The sequence below is a fragment of the Neolamprologus brichardi genome, chromosome 23, assembly GCF_056152115.1.
Source record: "Neolamprologus brichardi isolate AB-2024 chromosome 23, ASM5615211v1, whole genome shotgun sequence".
In the NCBI taxonomy this organism is placed as follows: domain Eukaryota; kingdom Metazoa; phylum Chordata; class Actinopteri; order Cichliformes; family Cichlidae; genus Neolamprologus; species Neolamprologus brichardi.
This window is the reverse complement of record NC_142125.1, coordinates 42,515,793-42,530,206: the sequence shown is the minus strand read 5'-3', so window position 1 is coordinate 42,530,206 and position 14,414 is coordinate 42,515,793. Positions and strand designations below refer to the sequence as shown.

Here is a 14,414-nt window from a genome sequence, read left to right as displayed (position 1 = left end):
AAAGTCCCGCCACATGTTGGAGTTAGTTGTGGTAAACTGTGTTTCCCAAATCCGTGTCCACCCATCTTCTGTAATCTCAATGTCCATTTCTTTTTCCCATTTCTGTTTTATGTAAATTGTTGAGTCCCTTTTGAGTTTAGTTATACATTTGTACAGTTTACTTATCAGGGCTTTGCTACTCCCAGAGTCATAAGTGTCAATGAAGATGTTAACAATCGAGAAGTCACAGCTGTTTATTCTTTTGCCAATATAGTCACGGAATTGCAAGTATTGGAAAAAGTCTTGTTTCTCAAGGCCGTAAGTCTTGCATAAGGTATCAAAAGCCATAATTTTAGATTTTACGATAACTGAACACACAGCAGTGATTCCATGCCACACCCACTGTCTAAATCTACTGTTGTGGGAGGCAGGTACAAAATCAGGGTCGTACGCTGGCCACCTCAGAAGTTTTATCTCTTCCTGAAGTTGTGCCTGCTTGACCACCCCCCTCCATATTTTTAATGTAAAATTGACCCATTGGCTGGTTGTCATTGCGATGTATTTTTTTTAATGTTTTTTTCTTACAAGTGCAGCAGTTGATGACCCTTTGTGTTTTTGTTCTTATTGCATCTCTTTTATTTTTGCAGGATTTGTTTTTTTCTTTCCCCTGCTGGTCACCGTTGTCATTGCTGTGTTTCACATGTTTTGAGTAATTACTTGGGCCGTTTCTCCCATTCTTCTTTACAAGCTCCATCAGGTTGGATGGGGAGTGTTGGTGAACAACCCTTTTCTAATCTCTCCAGAGATAATAAATTGAGTTCACATCTGCGCTCTGGCTGGGCCACTGAAAGTCCTCTGTTATCTTGTGATTAGGGTCGTTGTCCTGTTGGAACATGAACCTTCTCCCCAGTTCAAGGTCCAGAATGCTCTTGAGTAGGTTATTATCAAGGATGTGTCTGTTCATCTTTCCCTCAACCCTGGCTAGTCATTCGCCACATCATTGTAGGGATGGGCACCACTGTCAACAAGCACCCTCTGTACATCTATGACTGCACACCAGCCCACCCAACCAGCTTCATTGTCAAACATGCCTAACATCTCATCTCACTCATGTCTGCAGTTCCTCTGTGACCTAAGCAAGAATAACCTGGACCAGAGGCTGCTGCTGTCCTTCTATCGCTCCTCAGTGGAGAGCATGCTCTCCCAGTGTGTTTGGGTGACTACTGAGACAGGAAAGCTCCACAGAGGGTAATTAACACTGCCCAAAAAAATCATTGTCTGCCGTCAGGTCAATCAGACTCACAAACAGCTTCTTTCCCTGGGCCATTCGGACTGTTAACAAACACTAACCTGCCACACCCCTTCCCTCCCCAATCTGACCCATGATCTGAGTAACCGCCGTTACTCAGGCCACACCCACTGACTCTATTCGGCTCTATACTTTCACACACTTTGCAACCTCTTCTCTAGTGTGTGTCCGTTCATCATGTGCCTTTCTTTTATTTTTGTATATATTTCTCCTGGCTGTTATTTATTCCTGTCTACTATTTATATTTTATTCCAGCACAGTTGGTGTGGAGCAACCTCAATGTCATTGAACATGTACAATGACAATAAAGGGCTATTCTATTCTATTCTATTCTATTCTATTCTATTTTGCTAAGTGGCGTTTTATACCTGAAATTAATTAAAAGTTTTCAGAATTACTTTTTTGTCTTCTCTTTAGACATTAAACATTGTGTCCCACAGAAAGAAAGCAACACTGAAAGTGCTGCCCAGTTTTGTCCAGGAAGATAAAACACACAGTTATTCATGAAGCCACAATTCTTTAAAAAAAAATCATTTATATGGGTTTGGGTTGCAGGGACAGCAGCAGTCTTAGCAGCTTATCTGGGTGAACATCGAGATGTTCCCAAGCCACTCCAGAGATATAATCTCTTCCCTAGTCTGCCCTGGACCTCCTTCCATTTGCACACCCAGGAGGTGCATTATTCAGAGGTATCCGAGTCAGATCATGGAACCACCTCAACCGCCTCCTTTCAATGTGGAGGAACAGCAGTTCTACTCCAAGTCCTTCTTGAATGACCGAACTCCTCAACCTATCTCTAAGTTAGCGCCCAGCCACTCATATCATGCCTGCGACCCGATTCTACCCAGAGCTCATGTAAGGGTAGGAATGTAGTAGTAGTAGTAGTAGTAGTATCTTTATTTCAGACATATACAAACAAACAAAAAAAAAACAATATATACACAAGTACACATACTTGCATTTACTCTGTGTACACACACGTATGTGCTCAGATAAAACAAAGAAAATAAAATAAAAAAATATATAAAAATAAAAATAAATAAATAAATAAATCAAACAGAGTCTCAATTACATGAAATGACAATTATTAGGTCTGAAATGGAGTAGGAAGAAGTATAACATACTTATTAATCCCTACCCCATGCTTAACGTTCTATTGAATCCCACTATTCACCTAATTCCCATCATCACTTACCCCACACAATAAACAAGGAGAACATGTATAAACATAGCTACAGTGATAGATATAATTTAGATACAATTTAGCATAGTTATATATACAATGGGTGATCAACTTTATCAGTTTCATATTCTTCCAAAATCAGTTTTCGAAACATCTTTATAAACTGACTAATGCTTGAACATTGCTGTAGGTCCACAGTAAAACTGTTCCACAGTTTTACCCCATAAATAGTAACACAAAAGGTTTTAACCTGTGTCCGTGCTTTAAGAGTCTTCAGATTGAATTTTCCCCTCAATGCATAGTCCCCGTCTCTGTCAAAAAACACCCTCTGTACATTTCCTGGTAACATATTGTATCTGGCTTTGTACATAATTTTTGCAGTTTTATATTTTATAAGATCCATAAACTTCAGAATTTTTAATTTCAAGAACATGATGTTAGTGTGGTCTCTAAATCCTGCTTTAGTAATAATCCTGATTGCTTTTTTCTGAGTTTTACATAGTGGTTGAAGTGAAGTTTTGTATGTATTTCCCCAGATTTCCACACAGTATTCTAAATATGGCAATATAAGTGAACAGTAAAGTACCCGGAGTGATTTGGAAGGCAAAAAATGTTTAACTTTACTCAGTACAGAGATGCTTCTTGACAGTTTAGCTTGTATATGCTTTATTTGAGGTTTCCAGCAGATTTTGTTATCTATTATCACACCCAGAAATTTTGTTTCAGAAACTTGCTCTACTTCAACATTGTTTATTAACAATTTTGCTCCGGCATCTTTTTTACAATTTCCAAATAACATAAATGTAGTTTTTTTCAAATTTAGTGATAACTTGTTTCTGTCAAACCATGTTTTTAGTTTAATCATTTCTTGTGTGATAATTTCCAAAAGCTGCTGTGAATTCTCTCCAGCACAAAAAATATTTGTATCATCTGCAAATAAAATAAACTGCAATATATCAGATGTTTTACATATATCATTGATATAGAGGATAAACAGCTTTGGTCCCAATACTGACCCCTGTGGAACTCCGCAAACAATGTCCAGACACTCTGATTGATATTCACCAATCTTCACAAATTGTTGCCTGTCTCTCAAATAACTTCTGACCCACTCTAGCACCACTCCTCTAATACCATAGTACTCCAGTTTATGAAGTAATATTTCATGGTTAATTGTGTCAAAAGCTTTTTTTAGATCAATGAAAACACTAACTGTGCATTGTCTTTGAGCTATATTGTTGGTGATATTTTCAATTAGTTCCATTAATGCCATAGATGTTGATCTATTTGGTCTGAAACCATACTGACTGTCCATTATTATTTTGTGTTTATCTATAAATTTGTCAAGTCTATTAATGAAAACTTTTTCCAGTATTTTTTGAAAATTGTGAAAGTAGAGAAACAGGCCTGTAATTTGTGAATTGGTGTCTATCTCCATTTTTAAACAGTGGTATTACTTTAGCTGTTTTCATTTGTGTTGGGAATGCACCAGTTTGTAGAGACAAATTGCAAATGTGTGTTAAGGGTTTGGAGATGCCACTGATCACTTTCTTAACAATTTCCATGTCAATGTCATCAGAGTCTGTAGAATTTTTTGTTTGTGATTTCCCAACAATATCAATGATTTCCTTTTCTTCTACCACCGTTAAAAACATTGAAAAGGATTACAGTCAATTTGATTTTAGTTTCTTTCTCTGCAGAATCTGTTAAATCAGGAATTGTATCAGCCAAATCTGGCCCAACACTTACAAAGAATTTATTGAACTCATTAACCACATCACTCATGTTACTAATATTTCTATCATTGTTAACGAAATACGAAGGATAATTTGACTGCCTAGAACCATTTTTAATGATGGTATTTAATGTTTTCCAAATCCCTTTAATATTATTTTTATTCATATTTAATAATTTCTCATAATATTCCTTTTTACATGACCTCAAAATACTAGTTAATTTATTTTTATATTTCTTGTATTTATTTTCAGCTTCTGTACTTCTGTTTGTTATAAATTCTCTATATAAGGTATTTTTCTTTTTACATGCATTTTGTAATCCTTTTGTGATCCATGGGCACGCAACATATTTTTGATTTTTACTATATTTTTTTACTGGGCAACAGCTATCATATAACAGTTTAAATTTTCCTAAAAAAATCTCATATGCTTTATCAATATTTTTTTCCTTATACAGCATCTCCCATTCTTGCTTAAGTAAATCACTTTTAAATGCATTTATGGACTCCTCTGTTCTCACTCGTTTGTATTTTGTTGTATTTTCCTGTTTGGCCTTCCTGTAATTGCTGTTATACACTACAAAAACAGGTAGATGATCACTGATGTCATTAATTAGGAGACCACTTATAGATCTGTTTTCTATTTCATTAGTAAATATATTGTCTATTAAGGTTGCCGACTGTGCTGTAATCCTGCTGGGTTTAGTAATCACTGGACAGAGTCCCATGCTATACATTGTATTAATAAACTCATCTGTCATACTATGTTTGTTTGGATTTAATAGGTCTATGTTGAAGTCCCCACAAATGAACATAACTTTTTGATTTGTCCTAATAAATGTTTTATCTACCCACTCCTTAAATATTTCAATATTAGAACCTGGTGTTCTATATATACAACTTACAATGACATTTTTCTTTTTTTCCATACTAATTTCTATTGTTACACACTCTAATATGTTATCCACCACCACCGTCATTTTTTCCACCACCCTGTATTTTAAATTTTTATCCACAAACAAAGCCACACCCCCACCATTCTTATTCTTTCTGTTCATAACATTTAATTCATATCCGTCTATTTCAAAGTCCACTCCTTTCTCCATATTAATCCACGTCTCAGATACTGCAATCACACTGAATGGATGTGCAAATTTGCTTAAGTATTCTCTTATTTTGTGAAAATTGGCATATAAACTTCTACTATTAAAGTGGATTATGGACATTTTGCAGTCAGCCTTGACAGTTTTATTGAATTGATCTTCAGTATAATAGCAGCTGATGTTTCTGATGTTAAAAAAGTTCAATTCTGGATCAATGTCCTGCTCTGTAAAGTGTGTATTGTATTCCATGTTTTGTGGTGCATTTAACTCCAGATTCTCATAATTAGCAATCCTCTGTGATAGCAGTGTATAATTCCCAGATGTTAAATTAGTTGATTGTTCCATGATTTAATATGTTGTGCTTTAGCTTCCGTTGTTATCTTCTGTTACCTGCTTTGATGAATGTTGATTGTTTGTTCAGCTCCTTGCATTTGTAGTCATGTTAATATTTTTCCAGATCCTGGATGCGTTTGATGACCAGCACTTTGGCTTCCTCCGGTGTACCGTTGAGTTTAATAAATATTTTACAGTTTGCAGTCCATGTATTTTGAATTTTACCCAGTTTCTTTAGGTGTCGTGCCTTCTTAGCCATGTCAGCGTTGTATTTAGTTAGATGGTCATTCATGTAGACGTTCGATCCCTTTAGTTTTCTCCCCTGCTTCAGCAGTGCATTCTTGTTTTTCCTGTTTACAAATCTTATGATGACAGCTGGTTTATCACTAGCGTTTCTCCTGGGCAAAGGGTGGCATGCCTCGATGTTATTACAGTCCAGGTCGATCCCTTTTGACTGCAAGAAACCAGCTACCTGTTGCTCTGCAGAGCTAACATCCAGTTCTCCATGGTCCTCTTTGCTGTCAGCAGTCACAGCCCGAGCATATGACCGGGGTTTTATGTGTAGCCCTGTGATGATCACATCGTTCATTCTGGTGTATTGCTCCAGGTCCGCGACCCTGCTTTCCAGATAGACAATCCGTTTCTCCTTCTCCGCATTCTGATTGCGAAGCGACTTTATCTCCTCGACAATGTCCAGGATATATTTCTGCTGTAGCTTGATAGCTGATGTTTCTTCAGTTAAAAAGTCCAGTGACTTTTTGATGTCCTCAATTTCCTCAGCGGACGGCGTTCTCTTAGGCCCCATTTAGTTTGTTGTCTCGCTCGCTCCGTTTCCGTGTGAGTGTAACAGTAACTCTGATGTAGACTGACCAGTAAATCCACAGCTTCACTTTTATGCTCAGCTCTCTCAGCTGAGCAAGTTCCCACCTCATGAAGCCAACAGAACCACATCATCTGTAAAAAGCAAAGATAAAATCCTGGGAGACCCTCCACCACTTGGCTACCACAACAGATTGGCACAGCATATGCATCAGTGCAAGTGCCCCCCCAATCCACCTGTCAATCTTGTGTCTCCCTTGTGAACAAGACTCTTGAACACCTCCACTTAGGGCAGTACTTATACCTGACCCGGAGTGGGCACGCCACCCTTTACCGGCTGAGAGCCACCACTTTGCTACGCCCAGCAATTCTGTCCTTAAAAATTATGAACTAAATTGGTGACAAAGGGCGGCCATAGTGCGACCCAACGATGGGTGCTGACTTAATGTCAACAATACCAACCAAGTCTCTGCTACCGTTGTACAGGAACTGAATGGCCCGTATCAAAATATACAAAAGCACCACCCACAGGAATCCCCCAGGGACCCGGTTCTTCTCCACAAAACTACAAAAAACTGTTTGAGCAAACCCCCACCCACCCTGAGCCAATCAACATGTTTGTGCTCACTGCTGATATTTCCGTCATATTAAATAATTTTTTGCTTTTTGAGAACAATTTGAGAGCCACTGCACCAATCCTGATTCTGAATGCACTGATGAGGTGGTCAGCTGTATCAGATGCTGCAGTCAGGTCTAAAAAGAATAATGAGTACTAAAAACAACACTACTGCACATTATTTGCATCTGCACTTATTAAAAGTCTACAGTCAGAATGAAATTATAAAGCAAGTTGTTGCCTTTCGTGTTAATAGACTTTTTTTATAGCACTTTTCAACTCAAGCATCTCACTTTTACACAACTACCTAGTTTTCCTTCTGTGCCTAAGTGCTTTCTGTCTAACATTCACACTGCGATTGGATGCAACTTAGGTTTCAGTATCAAGTCAAGCTGATCTAGAAAGTCTTACAAATCAGATAATCTCAGTACGACCCAGTGTGAATCCTATTGGTAAATCTCATACAGGGTGTGCTATTTACGCTGTTTCAGCCTGCATACAGATGCTGTTCCCTCAGCAGGCTGTTTTTGCCAACCACCCTCCTTTCATGCTAATCATGCTGTTTCTGACTTAATTTTTTTCTGTTATCATGGATGCAGACTGTGTTCTGTGAGAGAGTCTGCCATCCTATCCCCGCATTAAGCTTTCCATGTATGCCTGCAGAAAGGGAGGGGGGAGGTCTCTGAGGCAAGCTGACAAAGGGAATACACAGCTCAGACGCTACAGTCAAATAATGTGTGTGGACAGAGCAGATTGTTGTTTGGTGAATTCATGTTCAATTTGGCATTGTTGTTTAAAATAAATAATATATTAACATGTATATGAGTTGTATGTTAGCGGCTAAGCTAGCTAACAAATTAACAGTACAGAGTGAAGCTACATGACTGGAAATCTAAGAAGTGAACATGTGTGTGAGTTCAGCTCTGTGCTCCTCACGGGGAGAACATCGACAGCATGATCTCATCACAGACTACATTTCACTTCTGTGTGGACAACACTGTTGAAGGTAGAGTGTTTCTCCAATAACAAGCCCTGGATAAACCCTGAAATAAATGCACTCCACAAGGAAAATAAGAGAGCTTTTAGATCAGGAAATAAGGAGGAGGAACTGAGAAGGAAGAAAACATCTACAGGAAGACGACGGAGGACCAACTGCTGCAGAATAACATCAGTGGGATTTGGAAGAGGCAGAAAATAATTTTAGGTCACAAAGCAGCCAAACACAGGGCTGTGTCTCTGACAGGCTGGTCGGCTGTACTGGGGCCCTGCACCTGTTCCTGTTCACCCTCCTCACTGCAGACTTCTCCATCAACTACAAAGGCTGCTATCTACAAACGACCTGATGACCCTGTCATAGTTGGCTTCATCACAGGTGAGGACGACTCAGAGTACTGATGAACCATCTCTTGATCATCACGGGGAACCCATCACATTGAGATAGTAGACTCTTAGAAGTACCCGGGTGTTCACCTGACCAATGAAGTGACTGGAGTCACAACATGGATGCTCGTTACAAGAAGGGTCAGAGCAGACTCTACCTGCTGATGAGACTGACATCTTTTGGAGAGTTGGGATGTGCTCCTAAAGACCTTTTTTGACTCTGTGGTGTCGTCAGCCATCGTTTATGGCAGCGGTCCTCGGACCGTTTGGTAACGGGCCGCGAGAGTTGAGGCTCAGGTGTGAAATGTACAGTTTTCAGGGTTTTTATTGGTTTTCAGCGTTATTTTGTTATCGTTTTTATCGTTTACTCGGTTTTCCTGAGTCTTTTCACGTGTGTTATGAATAAATTTTCTTTTTTTCGGTACCGGTACTACTTTTATTTTGTTGTATTTATCCGCGACACCTTAAAGGACGGTCCGTGAAAATATTGTCGGGCATAAACCGATCCGTGGCGCCTAAAAGGTTGGAGACCGCTGACTTATGGCATTGTCTGTTGGAACAGCAGATTATCTACAGGTGAGGGGAAGCGGTTGGATAAGCTCATCAAAAAGGCCATCTCTGCTCTAGGATGCCCCCTCAACCCAGTGCAGGTGGTAGAAGACAGAAGAGCTATATTTGAAGAAGAAAAATAATGTCCCTCTTGGACAACGTCTCCCATGGGATTCATGCAGTGACAGACTGCTGAACTAGATGCACAAAGAGGCATGATCATATAGCAGCTGTTAGACTTTATAACCATCACTGCTTCCAACACACACAAAAGGTTGTTTACATCCCACATTGTAAATATATAATCCTATTTATTTTGATATTTGCACATATAGTGCCGCAGAGCTGTGCACCGTTCTCCTCTTTTTTACATGTCTGCTCCTAATCTCATTGTACATGTGTATAGTGACAATAAAAAACATTCTATTCTATTCGATTCAATTCTGTTCTATCCCTGCTCTTATTTGCAGTTTTTCAATTTTCTTTAAATAGTCTGTCTTTGTTGTTTTTAAGCACAAATATTCAACACTTTTTGTACATTTTTTTTTTTTTAAGTATCCTACTCAGATGCAAATTTGAGTCTGAGCGTGGCATTTTTATTACTGTACAGTATCTTTCTTGCTTTTTCCCTTATGTTGTAAGTTTGCCCTGTACAGTCTCTTATTTCTTGTTTTTTATTTTATAATCTTCACTTTTGTGTGAATCTGCATGCTTGATATGCCTGTCACTTTGCTGCTGGAACATGTGAATTTCACCAAAAAGGATATTTCTATTGTGTTCTATGCACACAAAAGAACAAAATAATCTTGAAATGTGCACAACAGGCTGATGAGAGGTGTTACGAATGATTTCATCACCATCTCACACACATATATACATAAACAGCATTCCTGCTCCAGACAGAAAGCTGCTGCAACACAGGCGCACACATATGCATTCCACTCGTAGCAACTATCTGAATTCTTTTTGTATCAATACTGAAATATTCATCTAAAGGAATTTATATTAAATTATACAAGCACAGCTGTTCAGCTGTTTTATTCCTTATGTGCCTACAGCAGCTGCTGTATTTGACAGGAAATCTAAATATACTCCATAACACTGCGTAACATTGTTTCAGGTTGACTTTTTAAAAGTTGTTATGGACAGTCTATGCACAGCTGTACAGAGTACAAGCTTTGATCATTCTTTTACTCAAACAAGGACAACACTGTCAAACTTTTCTCATTTTAATTGAACGTGCAAATTAAAAGTTGCATCTTTCAATGGCAATGACGCCTGCAGTGTGGTGACCTTCTGAAGCCAAGTACTTCCATGGCTGGTAAACCATTTAATGTCTTCTCTATGCTTCATGTAAATGTTTCATGTGGTTCTACATATAATGACTTTTGCAGGCCTCTCACATAAATGCTATTAGTATACATGAAACAAACAGGGGTAAAAGACAACCAGAATAGTCCAGAATGGTGTCCCAACACCTTCAATTACTGGAGACAGTTTAAATTAATTTTGTGAGCAGGACCACACATCCTTCTAGTTCTTTGTCTGTAGATGTTCTCTTGCACTTGAAACTGTTTGTTCTCCCATCGACAACTAATCCTTGAAGAATCCTACTTACCCTTTTAATATGCTCACCATTGTCCCTCAGACCATCTGGCGAAGAACTCCACAGCCTATTTTCATCTCTTTCATGCTGTACATGAAACCTAACAAAACGTCTGACCAACATGCCCAGGATGCAGCAGAGCGGCAGAACACCATATCCTGACACATTCTCACTGCCTGAGAACATCTTGTTGCGTTGCTTGGTCTTGTTTCTCCTGATGCGACGCCACTGACATGTTATAACTTGTCATAAGACAAGGCTGCAGAGTGGTTGGAGAGGTTATACCCTGGTGGAAAAGCAACACCATTCAAATCGCTCTTGAGCAAACTGGCAACCCGCTATCTCTCTCCTCGTTTTCTTCTTTACAAAATACATCAACACACATTCCCAGCACCGGAAGGCCAATTTCTTTCTCTTCAGTCCCTTCTTTATAGAATTCCTCAACTAATATTCACCCCAGCTCAGGATACTTCACAACCCAAATGCTGCACATCCACTCTCAGGTTGGTTGGTGGTTCGATCCCAGGCTCCTCAAGTCTGCATGCCCATATCCTTGGGCAAGATACTAACCCCAAGTTGCTCTCTGATACATCCATCGGAGTGTGAATGTGTATGAATGTTAGATTGGGTGAATGAATTAGTTGTATAAAGCGCTCCGAGTGCTCAGATAGAGTAGAAAAGCGCTATATAAGAACCAGTCCATTTATTTTGACAGTCATGTTTTCAGTTTTCCTTCCTTCCCGTCTTCTTATGTCAGATTAGTCCCAGTTGTGTTTCCTTCCTGTTTCCCATTTCCTCGTGTTGTTTTTCTTAGTCTGTTGTCATTATATATCCCATGTGCTCTTATGTGCTCTGTGTTTCTTGTGTCCCTGGTAACGTCTATCTCCCTGTTATCTAGTCTCTTATTTCATAGTTTTCCGGTTTCCAGTCTAGGTTTAGTTTCCTTTGTTGGTTTTGTTTGTTTTCTGCTAATAAAGTTTTTGAGTTTACGTCTCTGTATACGAGTCCTGCATTTGGGTCCTTTATCCTGCCTGCCACAGCACTAAACATGACAATGATAAATACCATCCCTTGGAAATGTTGCACTGTTTTCCTCTCCTATAAACTTTGCAATAAATTGCTTTACTCTCTCGTCCTCAGCAGTTGTACTGTCATCAGTTTCAAAAGAAACATGAGGCCGCCTTCATAATCCATCTGCATCCTGATTTCTTTTACCGGCTCTGTACTGTATGTTGAAATTGAAATTCGACAAAGCAGCAAGCCATCGATGTCCAGTTGCGTCAAGTTTAGCAGACGTTAACATGCAGGTCAGTGGGTTATTGTCAGTGATGGTGAAGTCAGCTCCATACAAATAATTAGCAAACTTGTCCGTAATCGCCCACTACAGTGCAAGAAATTCAAGTTTGTGAGTGGGGTACCTTCTTTCACAGTTAGACAGGCCTCTGCTGGCATAGCCGATGACTATTTACCGACTATCTTCTTCCTGGTATAGGGCTGCACGAAGTCCATGTGAAGTAGCATCAGTGTGTAAAATGTAGGGTTTTCTGGGGTCAGCAAACCCAAGCACTGGTGCAGATGTCAACTTCTCAATGAGGGTCTTGAAAGCTTCCTCACATGAGGGAGTCCATTTCTCATTAAAAGGGCGGTTCAAGTCGCTGTTTGATGGTGATTTGTGGTGTTTCAGCTTCCTGGCAGGAACATAACCAGCTGTCAGATCATTCAATGGCCTTGCAATTTTAGAATAATCTTTGACAAACCTGCGATAATAACCGGTGAAGCCTAAAAATGACTTCAGTTCTGACAGGTTTGTGGGGCTGGGCCATGTAGTGAGTGCAGAGATTTTATCAGGATCGGTCTCCACTCCCTGTTCTGAGATAATGTGTCCTAAATACCTCACTGACTTTTCAAAAAAGTGACATTTTTCAGGTGAAAGTTTGAGACCAAATTCTTTCAGTCTGTTTAGAACTCGCAGGAGCCTTTCTTCATGTTCCTCCAAAGTATTGGAGAACACTATAAGATCATCAAGAAAGACCAGTACTTCCTTGAGGTTCATGGAGCCGATGCATTTCTCCATAACTCTTTGAAAAGTGCTTGGAGCATTAGTGACTCCTTGGGGCATCTTGTTGAATTCCCAAAACCCAATGGGTGTGACGACAGCTGTCTTGTGCTTATCCTCTTCTTCAACCTCGACCTGGTAATATCCAGACTTTAAATCCATAACAGAAAACCATTTGGATCTTGACAGAGCTGTAAATGCCTCTTCTATATTGGGCAAGACATAAGCATCTTTGATTGTCTGGTTGTTCAACTTTCTGTAATCCACACATAGGCGGATTTGCCCATTTTTCTTTTTCACAACTACAATTGGTGAAGCAAATGGACTCTCGGACTCTCTAATAATGTTGCTGTCGCACAGCTGCTCCAAATGAAGGCGGACAGCTTCATAATCAGAGGGACGAATGGGTCGTGGCCTTTGTTTGAAGAGTGTTGGATCAGAGAGCTGAATCTTATGTTTCACCACTGTGGTGTGGCCATAATCAAGTTCACCCCTAGCAAAAACATCAGACATGGAATTTAGCTTCTCGGCGATCCTGTCTTTCCACTCATTTGACAGGGGTGAGTCACCAAAATCGAACTGGATTTTGTCACTTTGTGGGTGGTGTAACACTGAGCATGTTTCTGCTCTGAACTTCCAGTTCGATTCCTACATTCAAACCTTGCAGGAGAAACTGAGAGTGGGACAGATATCTCTGCCAAAGGTCGGTGAGCTGGCAGAATGATATCATGCGTTGTCTCATTTTTTAGGAGAATGGGAACTTTGAAGGATGTCGGCCGTGGCTTTGACATTACATAGCTGGAAAATATCAAGCCACCTGGTAGGCTGGACTGGCTGCGGGGCTCGACTTGAAGAGTGGATCCGGGGCCTGCACAGACATTTTTGACACGTCCATTTAAGGCTTCTGACCAGCTGGAATTACTATGTTGGTTTTACATTGTGACTTGACTGTCCCCACAAAACTATCAGTTGTTGTTTTACTCCTGTAGATAGCATGCAGATGTCTAATGAGAGGGGCATAAATACAATGCTCAGGAATGGTCATTTGCTCATTGAAGTCCTCATACAAGACGTCGAGGGCATTTGTACCAGTGAGGACTGGAATCTCTGAATTTGCTCTATTATCTGGGACAATTAGGGCTAGAACAGTTACAACTTTATCCTTCCCTGTGAAACTCTGTGGGAAAGTGATGTCAACTTCCCCAAGATATGGGACAATTTGGCCTGCAGCACCTTCAACCTCTAACAGATCATCTAATGGCAAAAGAAGATGAGAAGGTAAGTGGGTCAACTGAAATGATTTAGAAATTGTGGTAACCTGAGACCCTGAGTCAATGAGGCAACTATGTGGTAGTTCCCCAATCTTAACCTCTGCAAGAGACCTTGATCTGACTAGTCCATTTGGAAGGTGATTCAGAATGGATTCAACATGTCGTCGTTTACTTTGACATCTCTGTTCTGACTTGGGACTCTTGTGAATGTTCTTGGTTCCCATATGTCCCATTACCGGAACCTGCTCCAGTTTAAAGCTTGACCTTGGGGTGGCTGTAGCTCAGGTGGCAGAGCAGGTCAGCCACTAATCAGAAGGTCGGTGGTTCGATCCCAGGCTGCCTCTTGCCAAAAATCCTTGGGCAAGATACTAACCCTATGTTTGCCTACTGGTGGTGGTCAGAGGGCCCGGTGGCTACAATGTCATTCACTCATTCACACACTGGTGAATGAATGTAGTGTAAAGCGCTTTGGGGT

General features: G+C 40.0%; 2 protein-coding genes across 2 annotated transcripts in view; both read right to left on the bottom strand.

Annotated features, from left to right (window-relative positions):
- LOC118455093 (muscarinic acetylcholine receptor M4-like) overlaps positions 1-14,414 on the bottom strand; it is a 71,291-nt gene that overhangs the window by 34,558 nt on the left and 22,319 nt on the right. The gene's annotated exons all lie outside the window — the stretch shown is intronic.
- LOC148096508 (uncharacterized) lies at positions 4,712-6,447 on the bottom strand. Its single transcript, XM_087836240.1, has one exon. The coding sequence runs from the start codon at positions 6,445-6,447 to the stop codon at positions 5,752-5,754; it is 696 nt and encodes a 231-aa protein (XP_087692366.1). The 3' UTR covers positions 4,712-5,751.